The following is a 26,191-nucleotide window of genomic DNA, read 5'->3' on the forward strand; positions in this document are numbered from 1 at the left end:
GAGCATAGTGAATTGCTTATTCTGAGAATGAATGAGAAGCTCTCAACAGCTATGTGCTAGATTTTAGGATACATGCATCAAGGTGAGTTGTGACTGAGATGAATTGTGCTCCAGGTTGTGGCAAGCATGTGCCTTGGTCTATTGGGGTGAAGTCAGGTTTGAGGAAACATGCACCAGTCAGGTGGTGATTGAGTTGGATTGTACACTGGGCTGAGTCCATCAGGTAATATCAGACTGTACAGGTCAGACTGGACCCCAGATTTCAGCTGACAAGAGTCCTAGTTAGGCATGACTGAGTTAACTTGTGATTGGCCAGTGTCCAACAGGCAGAAGATCACTAAAGAATCAAGGATCCCCACTGTTGTAGCCAAAGAGAACTTTGATCACAGCAGGGTCCAAAAAGCCTCTTGGGACTGTTAAAGATTAGTCCCTGTTTGTGGGGTAGCAAATGTCCTGAAGGATGCTGGCAGGATTGGGCCGTAACCTGGGCTGGTGGATGGGTTGTGAGTTGTGACCTTGCCCATCAGGCGAGGACGGGGCCCGAGCCAGTTCGCCTGGTTGCGGGGTGCCACGCCGGAGGTGGCAGGAAACACGAGGGGACGGGACACCTGGGAGCGGCTCACCTGGGCGTACCTGAATGTAGGAGTCGCCGCGCTTCCGCGCGGGCGGGTTGGCCCCGCCCCCCGGCCAATGGCGGCGCGGAGGTCCACGGCCGTGGGCGAGGATTGGGCTGGCGGGCGCGGCGGCGGACGCGGATTGGGCGCGGGCGGGCGGGGGTGGGGCGGCGCGGCAAGCAGTTTAGGCGCTCGGCCTGCGGGCGGCGCTGAGCGCTCGGCTACGCGGGCGCAGCGCGGGCGGAAGTGGCGACGCTGGCGTCCCCGGAGGCTGCTGAGGGCGGCAGTGACATCCCCGGCGCTGACGGCGGCGGCCCGGGGGGCGGCGTGGACGCCCGCGGCGCCGGCTGGGGCATCACCGCGGGCCTCGACCCCGAAATGGCGCTGCTGGCGGAGCACCTGCTGAGGCCCCTGCCTGCGGACAAGCAGATCGAGACGGGGCCCTTCCTGGAGGCGGTGTCCCACCTGCCGCCCTTCTTCGGTGAGCCGGGGTGAAAGGGGGAACTGGCCGGGAGCCCTGCCCCAGGGCGCTCCCAGATGCACCCGCTTCCTTCTCTCAAATATCCCCAAACCAGCCCTTCCGTGGACACCCCAAATCCTACTTCCCCAGGCACCAAAGATCCCCTTTTTCTGCAAGCACCCTAGATTTCCCCTATCCCAGACCGCTCCCAGATCCTCTCTCCCCAGAACATGTCACATCCTCATCTCTTCCCGGACATCCACAAATCCTCTGTCTCCCCAGACACTTCATCCGTCAGATGCCCGCAGATCTCCACCCGCTTGTGCGCCCCAAACGTCCATCTCCCCACGAACACCCCTACTCTACCACATCCCCAGTTCTGCAGTCCTCTGTCTCCCCCAAAGCGTCCCACCGTCCCCCACCGCCCAGGTCTTTTATCCCTCACCCCATCCTCCCGTTCTTCCTCTTCTGAATGGCTCCCAACTCTCTCACTTTAAAATGAAACCCTCATTTGATAAACCCCCTCTTTTCTGTAAATTCTCCCATCCTCTCCCTCGTGGGACGGTGTGAACCCTTCTTTTCCTCATAATTCCAAGTCCAAGACCCCCCACCCCCCACCCCCACTCCAGGGGCAGAAAGCCTGGCAAAGTGAGGAGGGGGTTTTTGGAAATGGAGTTGCAAAACTCTTGGGCCCCCTTCTTGGGGAGAACCACCTAAACTTTCCCCTCCGTTTGGAGCAGGGGTCAAGACCAGGGGACCTGCTTTGTGGGGTGACATCAGACACTGGGTGCTTGGGGTGGGGTCCAAAGGAAAAAGTCCCCTCCCCCATCTGTCATGCCCTGGGAGGGCACAGGAACACTGGGAGGCGGCCCTAAGCCAGTTGCAGACCCTCGTTTCTCCCGTCCTCCAACCCAGCCCACACCCTGGATGGAAAATGGGAAACAGAAGACAGTAGGGCCCTGCCCTTTGCCTTGCTGGTCTCCAGGAAAGAATGCAACCTGAGCTCTGCTTTCTCCTCTTCCATGTGGGCTTTCCCGAAACCCCGCCCTGCTGGTTTACTTGGTGGCCTGGCTGGAAGAGACCAGTCCCCAGGGCAGAGTCCAACAGAAACCTGCAGACTGACAGAAGCTGACACTAACTTGGACTAAAGGGATGGTGGCACCCAGGGCAGTCACTCCCTTTCCCCTGGAGGGTAATCAGGGCTCCCAGTGGGCAGTAGTTGCTACAGTGCTGTGGGCTCTGGGGTGGTTGTGGCTACATGAAGTCACATCCCTGTTCTCTTCCTCCACCCTTTGCCTCACCGTCCCCATCTGTGAAATGGGCATGCTGATCTCTGAGGCTAGTGGCAAGGACTAAATGAGGTGGAGTGTGTAAGGTTCCGAGGCCTTTAAATGCCTAGCTGTTGGGGGCGTGGTTGTTATACAAGTTCCTGAGTTCAGTTTTGGTTCCTTCATAGCGTAGATGATTGATTAATGAGTGTTTGAGTGAGTGCCTTTGCCTGGTTTGTACGATTCTCAGACCTGGGTCCTTTACGTCTACTGTTGCATCCCTGATACTCAGAACAATGTCTGGTGCCCAGTAGGTGCTCAGTCAGCACTTAAATGTACAGAATATTCTTAATATTGGTATCTCCATGTTGAGATAATGCTAAATCTCCAGGCAGGAGCTTGCGAACTGTCTGATTTTAGCATTGAGGAACTGTTGGTTTTTGTGATGGGTTTTTCCCTCCTCTTTTAGTTCTATGAATATTTGCTCTGAATAAGGATTCAGAATCTGTTTAATCTAGTCCTTCTCAACTCAAACAGTTTTGCCCCCTCAGGGGACAACGGGCAGTATCTGGAGACATTTTTGGTTGTCACATCCTGGGGGGGCGGTGGGTAAGGGGCACAGGGAGATGGTACTGGCAGCTGGAAGTCAGGGACGCTGGTAAACACCCTCCAGGGCACAACATAGACCCCAACCACAAAGAACTGAGCCAGCCCCAAATGTTAGCTGTCTCTCAAGGTGGAGAAACCCCCAAGGTAAGTTCTGTGGCCTTTTCCTCCTGCATCTTCAGCAAGGTTGTCCATCAGTTTCTGCGTTCGGGGCCGCCTTCACTTGATGCAAGTATCGGGCCAGTTTGACGGGAAAAGAGGTGGGTGGTGGTGGCTGGAGCGGGTGGTGAGCTGGTGCCTGGGTAGGAGAACGTCCCCTCCCCCTTCCCTGATCTCAAAAGACCCTTGTCTTTGCTGCGAACTGGGTGTTGTGGGCCGTCACATCTGTTGACAGAGCCGCCATTTATACAGAAGCCTCAGTGGGTCGGCCCACAGAGGATAATTCTTAGCACTGTTTGAAAAACGTGATGATCTGTTCTGAAGCATTAAGGCTTTTCTCGGGGGAGGGTTCCTCCCGAGGGTTGAAGTTTGGGGAGGATGCTCCCACCAGTGGCTTTCCCCTGGCACACCGGGTTTGATGGAGATTGGCCCATCTGCTCTGAAACATGGGCTTTGTCCAGGTCTTGGGAATGTCTGGCCCCTTGGGTGATCTGTGATCTGGGTGCCGTGTGTGTCTCTGGCATGGAGCAGGTCTGAAGTTTGAACTCAATAAGTCTGAATGGCATTGTGGCAGTTCCTTCCAAAGCAGGGTTTCTCCACCATGACACTGCTGACATTCGGGGCTGGGCCATTCTTTGGAGTGGGGGGGTGGGGCTGTCCTGTGCTTTGTAAGATGTTCAGTGGCATCCCTGGCCTCTCTCTGCCAGATGCCAGCAGCATCCCATTTCTCCAAGTTGTAACAACCAAAAATACCTGCAGAGAAACAGTCACCCCCAGTTGAGAGCTTCCTCTCTTGATACGAATAGAGCAGAGGGCTAAGAGCAGTGTTTTTAAAAAGTATTTATTTCTTTAAGGAAGATCTGTTTCTCGGAGGAAAAATTGATCAAGAAGAAATGATAAATTAAAAATCTCCCTGCCATTTTTTATTGAGCATTTACTCCATGCTAAGTAGACTATGTAGATGGGTTCACTTAATCCTTTCACGGCTTTTTGAGACAGAGTTTTTTGTTGTTATTTTAAAAAACCTTAATTTATTTGGCTGCACTGGGCATGTATGCTTAGTTGTTTCTCGGCCTAGGGGACTTTAGTTCCAGGACCGGGGACTGAATCTGCGTCTTCTGCATTCAATGTATAGTCAAAGTCGCTCAGTTGTGTTCGACTCTTTGCAACCCCATGGACTATATGGTCCATGGAATTCTCCAGGCCAGAATACTGAAGTGGGTTGCCATGCCCTCCTTCAGGGGATCTTCCCAACCCAGGGATCAAACCCAGGTCTCCTGCATTGCAGGTGGATTCTTTACCAGCTGAGCCACAAGATTCTTATCCACTGGACCACCAGGAAACCACCGGATCACCAGAAAAGTCCCGTGTTTTTTTTAAGAGAAATCAGTGGTGACATTTCAGACTATTTTCCTTTCAGACCCATTTGTCTCTTTATCCAACTTTAAGGGGAAAAGGATAAACTGCTTTTTTTTTTTTTTTTTTTAAACCCAACCATATAGCATAACTAGCTTTCCATGTCAACTGTCATTTTCCAGAGCTACTTAGAATTTTGTTGTTTGAATGTAGCCATAAACTGTTTAACCAGGCCCCTGGTGTTGGATATTCACATTGTTTCTTTTTTTCTCTAGTAAACCATGCTACAGTGAACATTCTTATGTATATTTCTTTGCATACTTCTTTGGTTATTTCTAATTTTTTGAAGGGAAATTGCTGGGTCGAAGCAGGTGAAGGCTTTACATGTGTTTAGCGCAGTCACATTTCTTAATGCTTCATTGGATGTGGTTTGGGACAGAATTGGTTGGGCTTGATGAATGCTGATTCTTTTGGGCTGCAGGTCATGTGTGGTTCAGAGCACCTGTATCCTGGGCTCGTTCTTCTGTATCTCTGGTCTGAGCCTCCCAAGCCGGATAGGTTTTGCTGTGTCCACCTAGAGGTCAACAACCCTTTGTCCATCTTCTTTCTCCACCTTGACCAAGTAATCGGATCTCACCACTGATCAGTTTGCAGTTGACTTCTGTGAGGCCCTACCCTCTCAGCTTTTACGGTGGATTACACAACCATTCCAGAGCATTTGCAGTTGAAGGGTGGGGAATGGAGGGAGAGAGAGGCGAAGGGAGAGACCTGGTTATCATTTAGTTTTGTCACTCTCTGTCTAGAAGCTGCAGTGGCTCCCTATTACCCCACCTTGAAATCCATGCTGTAGCCTTTCTGAATGGCTTGCAGCCCCAGAGATGGCGCCATGACATCACTCGCTTCTGGCTCTATACCTGCGTCAGAGTCTCACTGCCCGGGGCACCACTCCCCTCCAGCCCACCACCTTCCTTTCACCGGGATGGGTTCCGCTGATACTACAGCCGCTTAAGGCAATGGGTTTTGCAATTAAAAAAAATTCTTTTTTGAGGTATAGTTGCTTCCCAGGTGGTTCAGTGGTAAGGAATCTGCTTGTAATACAGGAGACACAGGTTCCATCCCGGGATTGGGACGACCCCAGAAAAGGAAATGGCAACCCACTCCTCTCCAGTATTTCTTGCCTGAGAAATGCCATGGACAGAGGAGCCTGGCGGGGTCCATAGGGTTGCAAAAGAGTCGGACATAACTGAGCCACTAAACTACAACACAGTTGCTTTACGATGTTGTGTTAGTTTCTGCTGTATAACCAAGTGAATCAGCTGTGTGTGTAGACATATCCTCCCTCTTTTGGACCTCCCTCTCACTCCCCCACTTCCCCCACTCACCCCAACCCCAGTTTTGCAACTTTGAACTGAACCAGCCTGCTGACTCCTCTCATCCATTGGAGGTGTATTTGCAAGTAGGGAGTGAGGTCTTATTAACCTTGAGAAGCATCTCCTGTGTGTTGGTGAGACCCACTCGTGAGCTTACCTGGCCCAGATTAGAGCCGAGCAACACCTAAACAGAGGGCTGCCTCTGGCCCCGTGTGTTAACCTGTTCATCTGTTGGCTGCTTGGGAGGCTTAGAGAGAAGTTGCTTTGAACCCGGGTTTATTGTTGGCTGAAGTCCCTGAATGGGAGTCTCTCAGTTCAGTTCAGTTCAGTTCAGTCGCTCAGTCGTGTCCGACTCTTTGTGACCCCATGAATCGCAGCACGCCAGGCCTCCCTGTCCATCACCAACTCCCGGAGTTCACCCAGACTCACGTCCATCGAGTCAGTGATGCCATCCAGCCATCTCATCCTCTGTCGTCCCCTTCTCCTCCTGCCCCCAATCCCTCCCAGCATCAGAGTCTTTTCCAATGAGTCAACTCTTCGCATGAGGTGGCCAAAGTACTGGAGTTTCAGCTTTAGCATCATTCCTTCCAAAGAAATCCCAGGGCTGATCTCCTTCGGAGTGGACTGGTTGGATCTCCTTGCAGTCCAAGGGACTCTCAAGAGTCTTCTCCAACACCACAGTTCAAAAGCATCAATTCTTCGGCGCTCAGCTTTCTTCACAGTCCAACTCTCACATCCATACATGACCACAGGAAAAACCATAGCCTTGACTAGATGGACCTTTGTTGGCAAAGTAATGTCTCTGCTTTTCAATATGCTATCTAGGTTGGTCATAACTTTTCTTCCAAGGAGTAAGCGTCTTTTAATTTCATGGCTGCAGTCACCATCTGCAGTGATTTTGGAGCCCAAAAGAATAAAGTCTGACACTGTTTCCACTGTTTCCCCATCTATTTTCCATGAAGTGATGGGACCAGATGCCATGATCTTTGTTTTCTGAATGTTGAGTTTTAAGCCAACTTTTTCACTCTCCTCTTTCACCTTCATCAAGAGGCTTTTGAGTTCCTCTTCACTTTCTGCCATAAGGGTGGTGTCATCTGCATATCTGAGGTTATTGATATTTCTCTTGGCAATCTTGATTCCAGCTTGTGCTTCTTCCAGGCCAGCGTTTCTCATGACGTATTCTGCATATAGATGGAAATTGGTATCAAGCAGAGCCAGCCTGAGCTTGAATGCTGGTTCCACGGTGTCCCAGCTGTGTGTCCTCACCCAGGAGCTTCCCCTCTCTAAGCCTGCAGCCCCGACTGTAAAAGGGGGAAGCTAGGCCTCCAGGGGGGCTGGTGGAGGCTAACTCCCCCAGATGATGTTGGCGTCCAATGCGAGAATCTCTCCACCTTTTTTCACAGGTGGGGTAGACAGCCTCCGAAAGCCTGAGAATCTGCACCTCTTGCCACACTGCCCTTGGGCAACAAGGTTCTTGCAAAAAGAAGCTTCCTCGGGCTCTTGGTGACTAGCTGCCAGGGCTAGGGGCCAGCTGAGCAGCCTGGCTGCTAAAGCAACTCTCATTTATAACATCCAAAGGCCAGCTCAGAGCACAGACCAGTGGTGTCCACCACCTTTGTTCCTCTAGCGAAAAGGAGATCTTCTTGATCCTCTGGGTTCAGAAAAGTCCAGCCCTGAGGTCAAGGATGGAGGTCTGGCCTCTGCTCCTGGAGGGAAGAAGATGGAGAAGCCAGAGGGAAAAGACCCAGACATCCGCTCTGTCCCCTGCGAGCTTGTCCAGCCCCCGCCTCGTTCCTCATCTGTGGGATGTCCACTGCGTAGGGCTGGTTGCAGGAACAGTGCCCCATTGTGAATCGTGTCCCAGGCCCCGGCAATGTGCCTGGCAGAGCATCGGTGCCCAGCCAACGGGTAACTTGAAAGGGAATGGAAAGAATGCGTGACGGCGGCTTTGTAAGGTATAACGCCTGACCCCATAGCTAGCGTAACCCATGTTTTGAGTGACTTCCATGTGCTTCAGCATTGAACAAGCCGATCTCTCATTTCCAATCTTCCTCCTCACGACCTTATGAATTAGGAGGAATGGGCACCACTTTACAGAAGAGGAGACTGAGGCTCAGAGTGGTGAAGGGAGGTGACCAAGTCAGGTAACGAGGAAGGGCTTTGTAAGGGGCCAGCCCTGCACACAAGTCTTTCAGAGCAGAAAGGACCTTTTAGAGCTGTTGTGGGGGAGGGGAAATGCTGGCAGTTCCCATCTGGCATTGACAGTGTGCTCATTTCAATGAGCTTGTTAGAATAGCAATGTTGAGTTCTGGTCTTAGGTTGCATTGTTTCAGTTTTAAAAGGGCCTGGATGGATGTTAACTGCTTGTGTTACATTCTTACCGAGTTACTTGTATCAGGGCTTTTTTTCCCCCCAAAATTGTTATTGTGTTAACTGTATCTGAGCCTTTACAAGTCCTTACAATGGATCAGCGCTCCCCAGGGTCCTATAAAACCTCTTCTCTCCATCTGCAGTTCTGTGGCCAGCTCACTTCCTCTGGCTCAGAAATGATTCATTTTCTGCGCTGCTATTAGGCCACCTTCCCTTCACCACTCCCTGCTGAGATCTCAGACTGTAATGGTCAGGAGTGCACAGTCCTTAGTTTACAACTGGAAAGTTCCTGCTGATTTTATCCATATCCACACCTTTCTCTACCTCTCTCTCCTCCCTGTCTTCATCTCTTTCTCTTTTGATTTTTTTTTTTTTTTGTCATGCCTGTGGGATCTTAGTTTCCCAGCTAAAGATCGAACCCAGGCCCTCAGCAGTGAATCCCAACCACTGGACGACGAGGGAATTCCCTTTTTGACATCTTAATCATTGGAATCATTCTTTCCTGGATTTCTTTCCTAAAGAATGATGCTATAAGGTATGATAACAATTATTATAATCATAAAGAATAACTTTTAAAAAACTGAGCCAGAAATTATGCTAACCCCTTTATTTCTACAGCCTCATTTAAGCCTTGCAATAGCTCTATAAGATGGGGTGTGTTATTAACCTCATTTTACAAATGTGGAAACTGCAGCTCAGAGAGGTTAACTAATTTCTCCCAGGCCACACAGCAAGTAAGAGAACTCATTTTCCCATTTGCATTCCTAATTGCTGGCTGGTTTTTGCCAAAGGGGACAATTGTGGATAAAGAGAGTTGGCATGTCACGGGGCTGATTTTATTTTTGTTTTTTAATTTTAAAAATTATTCTAAAATTTCTTTTATTTATTTGGCTGTACTCGGTCTTAGTTGCAGCATGCAGGATCTAGTTTCCTGACCAGGGATCGAACCTGGGCCCCCTGTACTGGGAGCACAGAGTCTTAGCCATTGGACCACCAGGGAAGTCCCAGGGGTGATTTTTAAAAGTACCATTTGGTAAATATTTTTTCCTCTTAGATAGAAGTTAGAGTGGGAACTAGTTTTTGAAAGGTGAGCATTCTCGGGCTCTTACGCTTCAAAATAGGCCTAATTGCAGACTGAGCCACCACACATGCACACCCCACATACCACGGGATTAATAAATGATTCATCTCCATCAGCTGTAATTTGAGTGCCTCCCATTATGATCCTTGTAACCTAGGATCTGTAAAGTTAATCTGTCCCACGTGATTAACAGCGAAACCTTACTATCCAGCTATTGAAAAAAAAAAAATTGAATTTGAAATAGAACCTCCCCAAACCAGGCCCCTAGCATCCTGACACAGGCACCCTGTTCTTCCTTTTTCAAATGAATATTTACGGGTTGGGCCCGGATTTCCCACACTGAACCACACAGGCTGAAAGTGAAGGTGTGCGTCTTAAAAGCAGAATGCTTTTGTTCTTGAGTGAAAATTATTCCTGAGATGAAATGAGAGGGTGGGGGCTATTCGGTCACCTTGTGGCCCAGTGTTCGGAGCATCACCTACTGGAAGAGATGGTTGCCTGGAGAGGCAGGCGTAGAGGGGGCAGCTTGGATGGAAATTTCCAAGTATGTGCTGGGGGCTTGCTCGGAGCATAACAGCAGGTGCTTTCCAACTACATGGAGGCCAGAAAAACAGGAAATGAATGTGATTCTGTGCGGCACATGGGGACTGCTGGCTTATGGGGAGTTCTGCTCTCCGGACAACCTCAGCCGTCTGAACCATGGCAGAGACCTGGGCAGAACTGTCACAGAGGTCACAGTGTTGCTGGGTGTCTGCTTCCTCTTATTCTGTCGGTGATGCTGACAGAGTTGGCTGCTTGTTCTCCCAGTATCTCGCAGAATCAAAGCACTGCCGAGAAAGCAAGAGGAATTTTTTAAAAACTACACAAAGCTGGGGACTTTCCTGGCAGCCCTGTGGCTAGGACTCTCCACTGCCACTGCAGCGGGCATGGGTTCCATCCCTGGTTAGGGAACTAAGATTTCACATGCCACAGGGCACAGCAAAAAAAAAAAAAAAAAAACCTACATAACGCTGTCCTAAAACCCTGGAAGCATACCATGTAGACCCATTTAGGGAACAGTTGAGGGGGCCTCTGATATCACTGGGTCACATCTTTATCATAATTCCTATTTTTGATGATGGCCCTGTTTAGTACACTGCAAATGGCTTGCTGTACAAATGCAGGGACATTTGTCATACTTTTGGATAAGTTCCATCCAGGATAGCTGAACTAGAGAGAAAGTTGGTACATTCATCAAATTTGGTAGATGGAAAATATTTCACTGCTTTTTTTTCCATTATTGAGATTAAATGTCTTTTAATTGTCCATTTTTCTATAAGGAGGTTATTTCTTATTAATTTGTTAGAGCTCTTTACATATTAGGGATAATAGTCTTTGGTCTATGACATTTGTTACATGGGTCACCCCCTCTCCCAATCAGTTTGCTGTTTGGCTTTGATTGGTGATGGGATTTCCTCCCATGCCCACCCAATCCCATATAGAAGGTTTTTGGGTTTGTAATCAGATTTATTGGCCTTTTTGTTATGCCTTTTGGGTTGAGTGGGATGCTTGCTGCTGCTGCTCCTGCTAAGTCGCTTCAGTTGTGTCCGACTCTGTGCAACCCCAGAGACGGCAGCCCACCAGGCTCCCCTGTCCCTGGGATTCTCCAGGCAAGAGTACTGGAGTGGGGTGCCATCGCCTTCTCCGAGTGGCATGCTTAGGAAAAATCTAAAGAGAAGGGGACCATTTTCCACGTGTTCCCGGTGACCAAGGTAAGGCTTGACTGTGTTTAGAATCTGTGACCCTTTATGAAGTAAGATGGGGGGAATGTACTTGATTTTTTCTCTTGTTTTTGAGATGGCTTCCTTTTACTCTGGATGTGAGACGATAAACTAGAAAGCCACCCAAGCCCGCTCCCTCTCTTCTGGCAGGTTCCGGGTGCCATTCTAAAGAGCCCATTGGCTGGCAATAATGAAAAACAAGTTTGGGATAACTGCAAAACAGGTAAAACTAGAAAGGTAATTTGAGGCAGGACTGTATTCTATATGAAAGGTAAAACTGGGTGGCTGGACAAGAAATGCGTCGTGTCCAGAGCAGGGCCGGCGTGAGTTTCAGCTCGCAGGCCACCGAGTGCTCAGGGGTCAAAATCATTTTCGGTTTTGCGGTCAGAGTCCTCTTGCTTTTGCCGAGCTCACACACACACAGATGGAAACGTTCTAGAAAGAAAGGCTAGAGAGGATGCTGGTACCAGCCTCGGGTCTGGAATTGTGTGTGAGTGCCTGGCTCTCACCAGGTGACCCTGCACCGTCACGAGGCATTTCAGAGCCCGGTGGCGTCAGGCTAAGCCAAAGCAAACAGCAGCCCAGAGCCTTCCACAGGGCGTGTGGAGGCCGGCGTCAGGTCACCTGGAGTGCCTCCTGTTTGCCCAGCACCTTGGGGCTCTGAAAAGGGAGGGGCCTGAGCCCAGAGCGGTTAAGTCACTTGTCCAGAGTGATGCCAGATCTGATATCTGAACTCAGGACCAAGGCTGCGTAGCTCTACGCTGCTCCTCCTCTGATCACAGGCGGTCCAGATGCTGCCGACCCGACTCCTGTGTGTGTTTCTCTATGTACACACCACCCCCCTCTCCTGGGGGCCATCTCCCAGCCCTGCTTTGCCCCTCTCTCCTTCTGCTCCCTTCCCGGCTCCAGAAGTCCATCCAGGCCCTACATCCCACCCCTTGTTCAGCAGAAGCCTGGTCTCTGCACGGTCGCCATGACCTGCAAGAGCAGCTGCCTTGGGGCCAGCTCCTGCAGACCACGATGACCTCGGGCCCCACGTGGTGTCAGGAGAAAATGAGACAGCCTTTCTCCCTGCCATCTGGGGGTAGGGAGGACACTCAGAACCACACAGAAGCCATTTCCAGAGCCAGGGAAACCGAATGTTACTCTCTGTGTCTCTAAAATGCCTGTCGACTGACCTGAGTCACTGTGAGAAGCTGGCAAGCCACCCACATGTGGCTGATGATCGCCAAACCCTGGTTCCGCATCTCCACGCAGGATGGCATTACTCGAAAATCAGCCCGCAGTGGTAATCAAATCACGGCCAGGCTCTGAGCCCTGACTTGGCATGCCTCCCCCACGCCCCATCACAGCAGCCACACAGGGACGGTCCCTTTATAGACGGGGAAACCGAGGCCAAGCCCCTTCCCATGGCCTCTGCCATCTTAGTTGTGTGGGTCCTCAGACCCGTGCGTTGGGTCAGTCTGCCCTACAAGAATGTGGCTGGAAAAAGCACGGTGGGGTGCCTCTTGATTCATGTTTCCCACTATCTGCCCCCTTGTTCATGCCACTGGCTGCGGGGGTGGGGAGCAGAGCAGGGGACTAAGACCACCTGGTCTCTGCCCTCTCAGCGCTCAGGGGGAGGTGGACGGAAGACAGACTTACACGTGGAACCACAGCGAGGGTAGCAGTGCAGTGAACTTGGAGAAAAAGTGGAAGGAAGAAGTCCGACTTTCACGAGCAGGAAAAAAAAGCCTGACATTCTCTTCCAGTTTTTTATATGAAAAATTTCAAACATATAACGAAATTGAAAGAATTTCACAGCAGCTATTCATGTAGCCACCATCTAGATTCTACCATTTATATCTGACTGTACCTGTCTGTCCACCTCTCTGTCCATCTGTCAACCCGCCTCATGTCTTTGGGCACCATATATTTTTGAAAGACCAGGAGGTGCAGCCATGGTCATGCCTTTAGAAGAGTTTTGCCGGTCCCCAGAAAGCCCATCCACGGCACCTGCATGGCCCCTGTGAGACTCGGAATTGGCGACCCTTGGCTACACAGTCAAGAGGGAAAGAGTCACTAGCGGTGGAGAGTCTTGACTGTCTTACATTTTTTTTTTTCTTGAGGTTTCTTTTTATTTTTTGGCCACTCTGTTTGGCGTGTGGGATCTTTGTTCCCTGACCAGGGATTGAACCCGCGCCCTGGGCAGTGAAAGCACTGAGCCCTAACCACTGGACCATAGGAAGTTCTCTGCATTATTACTGTGCATCATCATGCTTCTGGGGAGTTGTGGCAAGCGTCCCGGCGGAGAACACGGTGCAGGACTAGCAAATTGCACAGGCTTCCCAGGTTGGCCTTGCAGGATGAGGCCAGCGATACATCAGGGAGGATGAAACCATGGGTGGAGTCATTACTGCATTAACGCCCTTGGCAGGATCTGGTGGGACAGGATGTCTGCACCCCCGTCTGGCACCCCAGAGCAGCTCCTGCCGCCGTCTGGGAAGGGAGATGTGACCCCATAGGAGTGGGAGAGAGGCTGGCAAGCTGAGAGGAGGGTTTTTCCAGCCTGAGGATCTTGTACCCGGGAGCCTGCAGTTGGGCCACGCGGCTACTCGGGCCCCAAGGGGGCCTCAGTTGGGAGTCAGGAGAGTAGAGGTGGCCAGGGGCTCGGGCCCTGTGTTCCCACTCAGCGCAGGCCCTGGAGGACCTGGTGACTTCCAAGCTTGGGTGATGTTTGCTGGAGCGTGGAGCCTAGCCCTAGTCGTGTCCCAAAGTAATAAAGACGGTCAGAGTTCATTTACTGAGGGTTGCTGCGCTGGGCACTCTGCTAAATGTGTTCAGTGTTTGGATTTCAATCCCCACCACAACGCTATGAAATACGTACAGGTGGCACAGGTGGTAAAGAGCCTGCCTGCCAATGCAGGAGATGTAAGAGATGCAGGTTCAATCCCTGGGTCAGGAAGATCCCCTGGAGGAGGGCATGGCAACCCACTCCAGGAGAATTCTTGCCGGAGAATCCCAGGGACAGAGGAGCCTGGTGGGCTACAGCCCATGGGGTAGCAAAGAGTCAGACATGACTGAAGCGACTTAGTACGTACGCATGCTGCCCCATTTGCCATGTGAGGAAACTAAGTTACATGGAGCCCAGGCAGGAGACCTGCTTACCTGGATTCAAACCCAGTCTGTCTGGATTCCTACCTGACCTCCTTTCTATGGGGTTTGGGGCTTTTTCATGTAAAACATCCAGTGCTGTTTCCTCAATGCACCTCTCTTAACAGATGCAGTTAGAATGTTCCAGATGGTTGGCCAGGTGTGCCGGGTCACCTTGGGTGGAATTCAGCCCACAGGTGGCCCTCCTCCAGTCCTCCGCCCCTGTGCAGCCGGCTGGTGCGTGCCCGAAGCCCCTGCCTGGCCTGCGGACAAGGGGAAGCTGGCGGGGGGGAGTTTCCCCCCCATAGGTTTTGGTACCCACTTGTGGCCTGCTCAGGTGTCTTTGCCCCCTGGGCTCTGTATCGAGGATGCTCAGAGGTGGCAGGGAAGCACAGCTGAATTCAGGCTCTGAGGCTGAAGTCCTTGTTGAGTCTGCTCAGGAGAGACCCGGCCCTTCCCTGTCTGTTCCCTCCATGCCCAGCCCTCAGCAGGGAGCTCTGACCCGTGGGCTGTCTCTGGTCCCCATGACGGCCTGCTGGGGGGGTCACAGAGGCGGGAAAGGAGGAGAAACAGGCCGTAGACTGCTTATATTTCCCAGGGAGCCCTGAGTTCCAGGCACTGCCAGTTTCTTGGTCCACATTTCATCAGCTCCAAGGCGCCACCTGTTTTAAGGTGGTCTGTTGTTTTGTGAACCACCAAGAAAGGAACACTGCCTCCAAGGGAGAGCATTCGGATGTCAGAGATGAACAAAGTATGTGTCTCAGAAGTGGGTGGTTTCAGGTCATCCTCGTAGCAGCTCCAACCACCTCTGTGGGCCCACTTGCTTGATGGGAAAACTGAGGCTCGGGGAGCAGAAGGGATACTCCCAAGCCCCGACTGCAGTGTCTGCAGAGCAGGTGTGCAGCCCCAGTTCATGAAGCTCTGTTAAGTGACGGGGGTCCCCCTGCTGGTGGCTTTTCCCAGGCTCCTACGCAGAGTCTCAGGACCGGGGGGCCTCTGGGTCACCAGCTCACTTCTGCCTTAGAAGCTGGTGAATGAGAAGGTTATCTTTCATAAATCTGGCCCCTCTTCTCCCACGGACTAAGATTTCTCGAGCTGCTTCCTGGCCAGCTGGTTTGTTAGCAGCCATCTGCCTTGTTGGCCAAGATGGTTTCTCAGAGTGTTAGTTTTGCGAGATGCTCTACACTGTACTGTCCAATATGGTAGCTACTGGCCACATGTGGGTATTACATTTAAATGAATGAAAGTTAATAAAATTACAAATTGAGTGCCTCGATCACACCACATTTGAAGTGCTCAGTAGTCACATGTGGCCCATATTAGATGGTGCAGATACAGAACTTTTTATCCTAGGATGAGGGGTGCTGTAGAAAAAGCATTTGCCCCTTAGAGAATCTGGTTGTATTTTAAAGGCTCTGACAAGTCCTGCAGTAAGCAACCGGTCTCACTTGGAGCCCAGGACTCCAAATTTACTTGCCCACGAACTGTTTTAACACCTACAAACAGTTCTTTCCTTAAACACATCAAGTGACCTTTCCCCCTGTCCCATGGCGGTCCTGAATATCACCCTTGTTGGGATTCTAACATCTCTCTTCTTGTTTTGTCCCCAGATTGCCTCGGCTCCCCAGTGTTTACTCCTATCAAGGCGGACATAAGTGGCAACATCACCGTATGTACTTGGCCTGGCAGCCCCAGTACCCAGATCAGGATTCTAATCCCACCCTGGTTACCACTGCCCTGCTACCCACTGCAAGCTCCCCAGGCTAAGGAACAGAAGGAGACGTGGAAAACAGGCCTGGCCCCCAGCTCCTCTGACTCAAGGCTCCAGGTTCTTGGTTCTCCTTGCAGTCATGCCATCCAGTCACAGCCAAACTGTGATTCACAGTCTGGAGGGCTGACCTGAGAAGGAACTGGCTGGTACTTGGATTCACTCCACCAAACAAAAAATAAACTCCGGGGTCCACAGTTGCACTGACCCAGCCCTTTCCTTCCTCAATCCTTAGAGCTCCCTATGGCATCCCCCAACCGCTGACCGCCCCCCCTCCCCCAGCAAGGACCCACCATGAGGCCGGTGCTGTGTCGTTATCCCCATTTTACAGACAGGGAAACTGAGGCCCAGAGCTGTTGAGGGACTCACAGCAAGGAAGTGGCAGGGGTGGGATTCACATCCAAACTTCCTGCCTCTGACTCAGGAGCCTTCTTCCTGTTGGACATCTCTGAATCCTAAGGACCTACTTGTGTTTGTCCACAGAAGCGAAACTTCAGATACTTGGGGTTCAAGGTGCTGTCAGTAGTGGTTGGAGAACGTGGACTCTGGGATCTGGTCAGGGCTGGACCCCGTTCCCACCTGCACCAGCTGTGTGACCCTAAGCACATCACTTCGCCTCTCTGAGCCTGCTTCCTCATCTGTAATTGGCACGACGGCAGGCACGTCAGGGTTGCTGTGGGGTTAGAGAAGGCTGTGGCTGTGAAGCGCCGCGTACATCCAGTGAATGCGGATGGCCTGGGGGTTACTACTGTCGTGACCAGCCCCCACGCCGGTCCTGGCAGGACAGCGAGGCTCTGCTGGGGTGGCAGCTATGGAGGCAGCCTTCCCCAGGGGGAAACCCTGTGTGCTCTGTTCCAGAAAATCAAAGCTGTCTATGACACCAACCCGACCAAGTTCCGGACCCTGCAGAACATCCTGGAGGTGGAGAAGGAGATGTACGGGGCCGAGTGGCCCAAAGTGGGGGCCACGCTGGCACTGATGTGGCTGAAGAGGTGATGGGCTTGGGTGGCGGGGTGTTTGTGTGACCGGGGGGCTGGGGGCCTGCCCTGCAGAGGACGGACAGCCAACCCTGCCACTGCCCCAGGGCGTCTGCTCTGACGGGGCGGACGGGCACGTCCATCTTCCACATAGGCGTTCTTCTTGTGCAGTGCTACTTAGTGACAGAGAAAAAGCACCCTGGGGGCCAAGTTCTGCCTGATGGTGACACTTCTTGCTGGTTCCAGCCTCACCAGATGCATAACAAACCCACAGATACTCTGGCCACTGTGCTAAGCTCTTTAGATGCCTGATCATATTTTATGTGCTGTGAGTTAGGTATGATCATCCCCATATATCCCATGTCCTAGCGGAGGATGCTGGTGGCTTCTGGGGCCAATTCGTGGGCTCAGGGCACAGGGCCAGGGCTGGGACAGAGTGGCTGAGCTCTGCAGTTGCACAGGTCGTGCACTGCACAAAGACGTCCTGACTACAACCAGCCAGTCACATCACGCACATGGCAGATTTGTATGACAGCTTATTGACAGAACCACAGCATCTAGAGAAAAAAGAACTCTAATTCACATAAATTCGACCTGTGGGCTGGGGGCAGGGCACCCCGATACGGGACTTGAACTCAGATGGTCTCACCCTGGAGTTAGCTGACAGTGCTTGTGACCATGTTACGCACTGTCCTCGTGGCACATACTTGGAACCGTGTAGAGTCATTCCATCTTACAGACGAAGCCGCTGAGGCTCAGAGGGCCAGGCAGCTCGCTTGCTGAGCTCATGCTGCTCTCTGCCAGCTCCTGGATTCCCTCAGCTATGGAGGCTCCACAGTCCCTGGCAGCAGCTACGAAGCCAGGGACCCATTCTCTCCTCCACTGATGTTCCCAACATTGCCCCTTCTCTGGGGCCTGGAGTCAGGAGCCAGGAAAGTCACACTTTCCCTGGATCCCCATCCCCAGAAGCTAATCCTCACCCCATACTCTCTGTGCACTTCTTTGGTAAAATGGAACAGGAAGAGTCTGCTCCCTGGAGGATGTAGCCAGTGTGGGCATCAGTGGGTAGGTGGGCTGTAACTAACACCCTTATGGCCTATTTTATGACTTGTCAACACTGAGCTGCCCTACTCTTGTGTGTCAGCCAGAGAGTCACATACCTGGAATGAGGAATGCCCCTGGGTCCATCCACTGGCAGGTTCTGTAGGTTTCTCAGGAAGAGCCAGGCAGAGAGTGACATTCAGGTCAGGAAGTAGGTTGTTTGTGTCCAGAGGAGACATGGGCAGAGCCTGGTGACTGGGAGAGCAGATCCTGGTGGATGTCAATAAGTCGAGCACATAATGAGCACCTGCTGTGTGCTGTGCCTGGTGCCGGATGCGTGGGATGCTGCTTGGAGAGGCAGGGTCCCTCTTAGGGTATCACAGTCCAGCCCAGGCAGGGGGTCAGGCTGCCGGGCAGGTCATGACAGCAGGATATCAGAACCTGGAGCAGAGAGAAATCAGGGAGGGCTTCCTGGAGGAGGGTTACCAAGTAGCATCTCCAAGACTGAGCAGCAGGGTCCCAGGAGGAAGAGGCCTTGCAGGGGTGGGAGGGCAGGAGAGGTACAGAGTATCCACCCCTCCAGGAGGATCTGGTCCAGCCAGGGCCCTAGATGCAAGGTGGGAGCAGGGAAAGATGAGGTGCAATTGGTCAAAGATGAATTCCAGCCTCCTTGGGGGTCCTGGGATGCCACGGAGGGGCATCAGCAATGGGGTAAAATGAGGCTTGACAAAGACTCACTCCAGCTCTGGGCAGCAGGAGGACCATAAAGGCTGGGAGAAGCAGGGGCTCAGGAGAGGTGGCCAGTCAGGGCAGGGCTGGGACTAGACCCTGAGCGTGGTTCACAGTCCAGGCTGATCCCCAGTGATTGAGAGTTGTGATCCAAGCATGGAGGAGTTCCTTCGCCTCACACGTGATAAAGCTGAGCTTTATCCTTTCAGTCCTCGGGCCAAGCATTTCTGCCCCAAGAACCCCCCAAACTGATCCCCACCCCCTTGCAGGGAGGGAGCAGAGGAGCCCAGTTAGGGAGTGAGACAGGCTCTCACTGTCTAAGATATGAGACTGAGATATGAACTTATATCTCAGCCTTTGAGGCTTTTGGAGTACCTCTGTATTCCCCTCCGTGAAGTGGGCAGATTGTGCTGAGCTCAGTCTCACCGGACGGACTGAGGGGAGCAGATGAGATGATGTGGAATAAAGGGCTGGCACTGATCTGATTCTAAACTTGGTGGCCTTGCCATGACCCACACCCTGCTCCTGGTTCCTGGAGCATCATCCTACCTCAGAGGAAGGGCTCAAGTGGCCACGGGAGGATGCGGACCACGGCACAGGCAGGGATGGGAGCGGGGAGCCCACAGGATCAGACTCGCTCATGTTCTCTGCATGGCCCTGGTCTGTGGTCCCTGAGCCCTTTGAGGACCAGAGCTGGGGCTTCAACACTATATTGATTGGCTTCGTCCCTCAAGCACGGATGGCCACATGGCCATAGAAATGGGCAAAGTGCGTCCAGACCCTGCCCTCTATAGACTTCACAGCCCAGCAGAGGCCGTGGCCGGGGTCAGCCCCAGGCCAGGTGTAGACGAGGTACTTGGGACACGTGAGGTGATCCCCTGGAAGTGGAGGGGGGGGTGTGTCACGTTACACAGAAGCTGGTGTAGACATGACAGCTGAGCGACTGTCAGCTTTGGTATTCCAGGGTCACGGGAAGTGCTTTATTCAGGGTACATCCGGGTCAGGGTACATCCGGGTCTCTGTGCGGTGGGTGGGCGGGGCCAGCGGGAGCGTGCTGCGCCCTGACGCACCCGCTCTTTTCCGGCTGCAGAGGCCTGCGGTTCATCCAGGTCTTCCTCCAGAGCATCTGCGACGGCGAGCGGGATGAGAACCACCCCAACCTCATCCGCGTCAACGCCACCAAGGCCTACGAGATGGCCCTCAAGAAGTACCACGGCTGGATTGTGCAGAAGATCTTCCAGGTGAGCCACCCCGCGGGCGCAGAGGGACCCCTGGTTGTGGGGTTCGCCCTCCGCCACACGCTCCGTCGCTGTGGCACCCCTGCCCCGTGTCCGTGTTTGCGCTGCCCACCCTGGGCTCAGGAGGGGCTCTCCCCCGTCTGTCTGGGATGAGACTGGTGTGATGAGCGGCCTTTGCTGCACGGTGGGCATTTTCCTAAGTGCTCTGTGGCAGCTCTGACGAGGGGCCTGATTGGGAGACCATGAGAAGAACCAGGACAGAGACGAGGCCCTCAGGTTGACGGTGGGCTGACCTCACTGGCCCCTTGGATTCAGCTGGGACCCTGGCACTGGAGGCGGGTGGGGAGGGGAGGAAGGGCCCCTGTGCCTACCCACGGGGGTGTCTGCTGAAGGGACATCTGCTCACGAGGCTCTTGGTGACTTGTGTTGGGGTGATGGTGGCCACAGGCCTTCGGCACCAGCCCGGCTATGGGAGAATACCACCGGAGAGGCGTCGAGAGCCCACGGGTGCACTGCACACTGTTCTGGTCCCCCTTTCTCCTACAGCGCCCCCTGCCCGCCCATCCTCTCTGCGGAGAGAATGGGGCTCTGAGGGCGGGTCTCTGTCCCGCATGGCACAGGTCATGGGCAGGCAGGGTCAGGCGTCAACTGAATCCAGGCAGGAAATATGGCACCTGTGGGCCGTCCGTCCGCCCTGGCAAGGCTGGAGACAGCACCCATCCCGGGCAGGGACTGCAAGAGCCCTGCCCCCCCGCCGCCCACAGGGCCTTGCCCCCTGTGAAGGCCTCACGACCACCGCCATAACTGGGTGCCCTAAATGCCTAGCTCAAGGCGGGCTGCCCATGGAGGGTCACTTTCACGAGAGGCCCTGTCCTTGGCTCCGTTTCACAGATGAGGAAACTGATGCCCCGGGCGTTAAGTATCTTGCTAGAGGTCACACAGTAAGAAATTCCTGAGCCAGGATTCCTGAGCTTAGTATCCTCATCTTGCAAATAGACATAAAATAGGCCCTGCCTCACAGGCTCATTGTGAAGAGTCTATGTATTATTCTGTATACAGTGCTTGGTGTGTTGAAGCTATTTCTATTTTGATTCTTTTTTTTTTTTAATTGGAGGATAATTACTTTACAATGGTGTGTTAGTTTCTGCTGTACAAGGTGAATCAGACATGAAAGTGAAAGTTGCTCAGTTGTGTCCAACTCTTTGCCACCACATGGACTATACAGTCCATGGAATTCTCCAGGCCAGAATACTGGAGTGGGTAGCCTTTCCCTTCTCCAGGGGACCCTCTCAACCCAGGGACCGAACCCAGGTCTCTCGCATTGCAGGCGGATTCTTTACCAGCTGAGCCACAAGGGAAGCCCAAGAATACTGGAGTGGGTAGCCTATCCCTTCGCCAGGGGATCTTCCTGACCCAGGAACTGAACTGGGATCTCCTGCATTGCAGGCGGATTCTTTATCAACTGAGCTATCAGGGAAGCCAAATCAGATATAAGTATACACATATACCCTCCCTTTTAAGCCTCCCTCCCTTCCACCCCCACCCCCCGCCCCTTCTCAAACTTGTACTCTTAAGCCTTTTTATCCAGTTGCATTGTTTTCCTTCTAGTTCGGAAATGCTATGAATTTCTGGTTCTCTGGGCTTTTCAAGTTGTCAGGGAAGCCCTGAAATTTAGGCAAGTGTCACCCCCTGAAGGTCAAAAGAGGAACAGCACAGATCCGCCATCCTCTCCCCACCCCGCCCTTCAGATAGTGGATCTCAGGAGGAAGCTGTTCACCTGCAGAGCAGGGAACCCACCGGAGGGAAGAGGGCCATCCTTGCAGAGCACCTACTGTGTGCCTGGTGCTGTGCTCAGCACTTGGCACGACCTCCTTAATCCTGACAAGAGCAACCAGTTGGGCGGGTGCCATTGTTATCCCCATTTTACAGATGAGGAAACTGAGGCTCAGAGAGGCTAAGTAACTTGCTCAAGGCTCACCGCTAGTCGGCAGTAGAAGCTGGAATTTGAAGCCAGGTCTGTCTGTCCCCAAAGCTTCCTGCTGTCCCTCACCTGGTAGAAAGGGACACACACACAACCCCCCGCCACCACCACATTTGGCCTTTCCTGTTCAATGCCATGAATAACACAGGCCTCATGCCCAGTGCAGACCTTGGGGGCATTCCCTCCCAGAACCTGACTGGTGGCTGGGCTTCCCCTCCTCTAACACTGTGCCACCCCCTGTCACCCATCTCAAGGCAGCGCTGTACGCGGCCCCCTATAAGTCCGACTTCCTCAAAGCGCTCTCCAAGGGCCAGAACGTGACGGAGGAGGAATGCCTGGAGAAGATCCGCCTCTTCCTGGTCAATTACACGGCCACCATCGACGTCATCTACGAGATGTACACCAGGATGAACGCCGAGCTCAACTACAAGGTGTAGGCCAGCTCCACAGCGGGTACTCTGGACGGCACAGCCTGGACCGCAGACCCCCTGCAGGGACAGGCAAACCCGAATCACTGTGAATCTGGCTGGCTAGCTGCCCCCTGCCCGTGGCGCGCCCCCAGAGCAGCCTTGAGTCAGGCCAGGGTCCACAGGGGGCCGGCCCTGGTCTTTTAAAAGTCACGTTTGGGCTCTGTCCTCCTGGAGCAATAAATAACTGTCACACTTTAGAATCTCCTTTAAATTTCATGACAGTACAGACTGACTTTATGCCTTCATTTCAGTGTGGTAAAAATCAATTAATATTTCTAATAAATCAAGTCCTAGGGTTTTTTGGTCCCCTCCAACCCCCATTTGGAGCATGACTCTGGGGTAAGTGGTGTTAGATCCGTCACTTTGAAAATAGGCACGTGTCTTTCTGAGGAGCTGGCTGAATGATGTTTTGAGTGTTTTAAGGACCATGAGGGGGTTTGATCTGAAATTATACAGGGCCCCTCTTGTGGGATTTTTTTTCTTTTTAAAGAAAACTGGTGTGTGTTCTCATGTGGTTTGCACAGCCGAGCCTCCGGCACTGTCATTAGAGCCCTCTCTTACTGTCTTTTGCCAGACAGTGTTTTTTATAGCTGAAACCAACCAGCAAGCCTTTGATGACCAAGGGGAGGCTTATTTTAAAGCTATCAGACACAAATAACCAACCGTAGATGATTGCATTTGCATTCTTCTGCATAATTACCTTCAGGGACAGCCTTTCCAACCTAAGCAACTACCTACCATGTGTATTCTTTTGAGGGGGAGAGGATGAACCCATGAACATGCCTTACTGCCTTAACTGTCCTTCCTGGCTCTTAAAAAAATTGTCTTTTTAAAGTGTCGGGATGACCAAAGCAACCCACAAAAATGATGTATGTTTAAAAACCCAGTGAGGAACAATTGGTGATTTTTATGCAGAAACTAAATAATCCTTAATAAATAAATCTCTATTTTGGAATCACATTGGTGTGCTGTTTTGATTCTTGATTTTTTTTTTTTTTCTTGTTCTTTCTGGATCAAAGGATACAACTGGGAACCAGCCAAGGACTTGCTTTTTAGTCTCTGGTTCCTATTTTCTGGTTTTGAAAAATAGAACTGGCTGCCACGTTGAGAAACTGATATGTCCCCAAAAAATCTTTATTTCTAGCTTCTTAGAGAAATCAAACTGCCTGGCTGAAAGTGAGAAGTGACTGCTCCCTTGGCTGGATGGGGCGATTGGGTAGATAGACTTTCACTTTGCCTCGGTCTCCACCAATCCCTGTTGCCTCCCCAACCCTGTAACCATTGGTTATTTGTACTTTATCATGGGCGGGTGCTTTTTCTGGTACTAGGGTTAAATGTGGGGGAAAATATTTTACTTCATTTTTGCTCCTGCATAACACACAGTCTAGTGGGCAGGATGGACCAGTAAATCAGCAGAGGTAATATAGCGTGGTCGGTGCCCAGAGGGAGCCTGAGGCCACAGATTGGGGCTCACACTGAACCTCGATGGGAAAGTTGGGGTTGTGAGGATCCCAATAGAGGAGGAAGAGGGGACACTCCAGTTCGTAGGCAATGTCCTTTTGGCTTGACCCAGAGCAGGCTGTGTGTGTATGTGAGACATCATGCCACTGAGGAATTTGAGCTTGACTCTGAAAACTGGAACATCTTCAGGGGTCTTCTGCACAATCAGTCGGATATCCAGTTTGGAAGGTTCCCTCTGATGTGGCCAAGGGTTAGAAGTCTGAAGTAAAGTTTTTTGCTGTCTCTGATTTCATGATGTTTCCTAACATTGCTGATAGGAAGAATGCCGCTGATCTTTCTAAGCTCTAACTGCTTTTTAGGATTTTTCCCTTTGAATATAAAATTCTGCCAACAAATTTTTAAAATTCCGTGTGTGTGTGTGTGTGTGTGTATATATATATTACAAAGAGCTTTTTGGGACTTCCCTCGCAGTCCAGTGGTTGAGATCTCACTGTCTAATGCAGGGAGTGCAGGTTCGATCCCTGGTTGGGGAGCTAAGATCCGGCATACCTCATGGCCGAAAAACCAAAACATAAAACAGAAGCAGTATTGTAACAATTTTCAATAAAGGCTTTAAGAATGGTCCACATTAAAAAAAAAAAAAAGTTTTTCCTGCATGTTTCCAACATAATATAGTGACACCAGGAAGGCAGTTTCTCTGTGGAAGGTCAGAATTTTCCCAGGACAGCCTTCTTTATTCCTGGTACCTGCCTGGCCCCAGGAGCATTTTGGGATTGTGACCCCAGAGATGAAGTCAGCAGTGCAACTATGCCTTCTCATGTCATCCTTGTCAGAGTGGGACTCACTTCTGCCTGGGGCAGGGAGGAAGGAACACACATTGAGCACCAGCTGTATACCAGGCCCTGCACAAGTACTTTGTATACATCATTTCACAAGTGCCCTGACGTGGGCATCAGAAGCTGCATTTATCAGATTAAGAGACTGAACACCCCAGGGATGGGGCAAGAGGATTCAGCCAGGGTGATCCTGCCAGGTCTGGGGGCACCTCGGGCTCTCATCAGACTCATCTCCCCCAAGTTGTGCCCGTTTGGATGCCAGCGGACAGAGTGAGCCCAAAAGTTTGATAGAGACTGACTCTTGGGACTTCCCTGGTGGTCCAGTGGTTAAGACTCCAAGCTTCCACTGCAGGGGGCACCATTTGCATCCCTGGTTGGGTAAGGTCTGCATGCCGTGTGGTGTGGCCAAAGACTCTAAAAATAAATTATATTAAAAAAAAAAAAAAAAAAAGGACTCTTTACTCGTTGCTGCATTTAGTTAAATCTCACTGAAATGTGATTCAAATTTTCTATTATAGACAAGGAACTGACGCTCATTTCTCCATAAAAAGCCTGTTTCCTTTTCCATACGGGGGCGGGGCGGGGGGTGGGGTGGGGGGGTCCCGCCAGTACCCGTTCTCAGAGGTTGTGAGGCTTACATTAAGTACTTGTAGGGAATTCCCAGGTGGTCCAGTGGTTAGGACTCCCAGCGCTCACTGTCCAGGGCCTCTGTTCAGTTTCTGGTCAGGGAACCGATTCCACAAGCTGCACAGTGGGGCCACACAAAAGTAAACGAATGAATGAATAAATAAATACTATTTGTAAAACAATTAGAAACTTATGAAATAAGCTGTCTTAGTGTTAAATTGCACGAATATTTTGGTGTGTGATGTGTATGGTAACGTGACCAAGTGTCGGAGTCTGGCTCTGTTAGTTATCAGCTGAGTGACCTTGGGCAAATCGCTGCACCTCTCGGAGCCTCAGTTTCCTTGTCTTGTACAATGGGGATACTAACAGTTCTTAGTTCACTGAGAATCAGTGAAACCGCCCAGGCAAGCGCTTGGCTGCTAATTGTCCAGTGTTGACCCATTGGTCATCCTCTACAGAAGCTTACGGGAAAACGGAGGACGATTCCATTTCCTGGGTTTATTTGGCTGATCAATGGGTTCCTTTGGTTCAGCGTCGCGGCTTTGGGCGCCCCACCGCCGCTGCGCCTGCGCGCCGACCTCCTGCAGGTCCCGCGGGTCCCGATAGGTGGCGCTGTGAGCAGAGAGCCGCTTCCCCGGGAGCGGCGAGTCCCCCACGCCTGTCCGCACCTTCTAGAACTCCAGCCCGCACCCAAGGCGTGCCCCACTGACGTGTTCGGGGTGGCTTCCAAGGGCTACGTGAGGAGCCCTATTTGAACACTGTTGGGATAGTCTGAAGCCTCGTAAGCGGGTGCTTTGGGATTCTGACTGAATGTCAGCCGCTGGGTCAAGGGTATCTCCTAATACTTCTACTACTCGGATGAGGGCGACTGCTCTGCTGCTGCTGGG

The 26,191-nt window shown here is 51.9% G+C and overlaps 1 protein-coding gene across 7 annotated transcripts; it reads left to right on the plus strand.

Annotated features, from left to right (window-relative positions):
* The first annotated feature begins 865 nt into the window (after positions 1–865).
* On the plus strand, positions 866–23,338 carry GLTP (glycolipid transfer protein). Of its 7 annotated transcripts, none has more exons than XM_024977035.2 (5): positions 866–1,095; positions 15,787–15,845; positions 16,803–16,936; positions 19,782–19,932; positions 21,257–23,338. In XM_024977035.2, exons 1-5 carry the CDS (start codon positions 993–995, stop codon positions 21,551–21,553), a joined length of 744 nt encoding a protein of 247 aa, XP_024832803.1. In that variant the 5' UTR covers positions 866–992; the 3' UTR covers positions 21,554–23,338.
* Positions 23,339–26,191: the final 2,853 nt, after the last annotated feature.

Source organism: Bos taurus, chromosome 17 (assembly GCF_002263795.3).
Source record: "Bos taurus isolate L1 Dominette 01449 registration number 42190680 breed Hereford chromosome 17, ARS-UCD2.0, whole genome shotgun sequence".
NCBI lineage: Eukaryota > Metazoa > Chordata > Mammalia > Artiodactyla > Bovidae > Bos > Bos taurus.

Coding starts and splice junctions, on each gene's coding strand:
- GLTP (XM_059875886.1), top strand. CDS start 14,305: ATGCAGTTAGAATGTTCCAGATGGTTGGCCAGGTGTGCCGGGTCACCT. Junction 15,846..16,802: donor ACATAAGTGGCAACATCACC/GTATGTACTTGG, acceptor GCTCTGTTCCAG/AAAATCAAAGCTGTCTATGA. Junction 19,933..21,256: donor TTGTGCAGAAGATCTTCCAG/GTGAGCCACCCC, acceptor CTCGCATTGCAG/GCGGATTCTTTACCAGCTGA.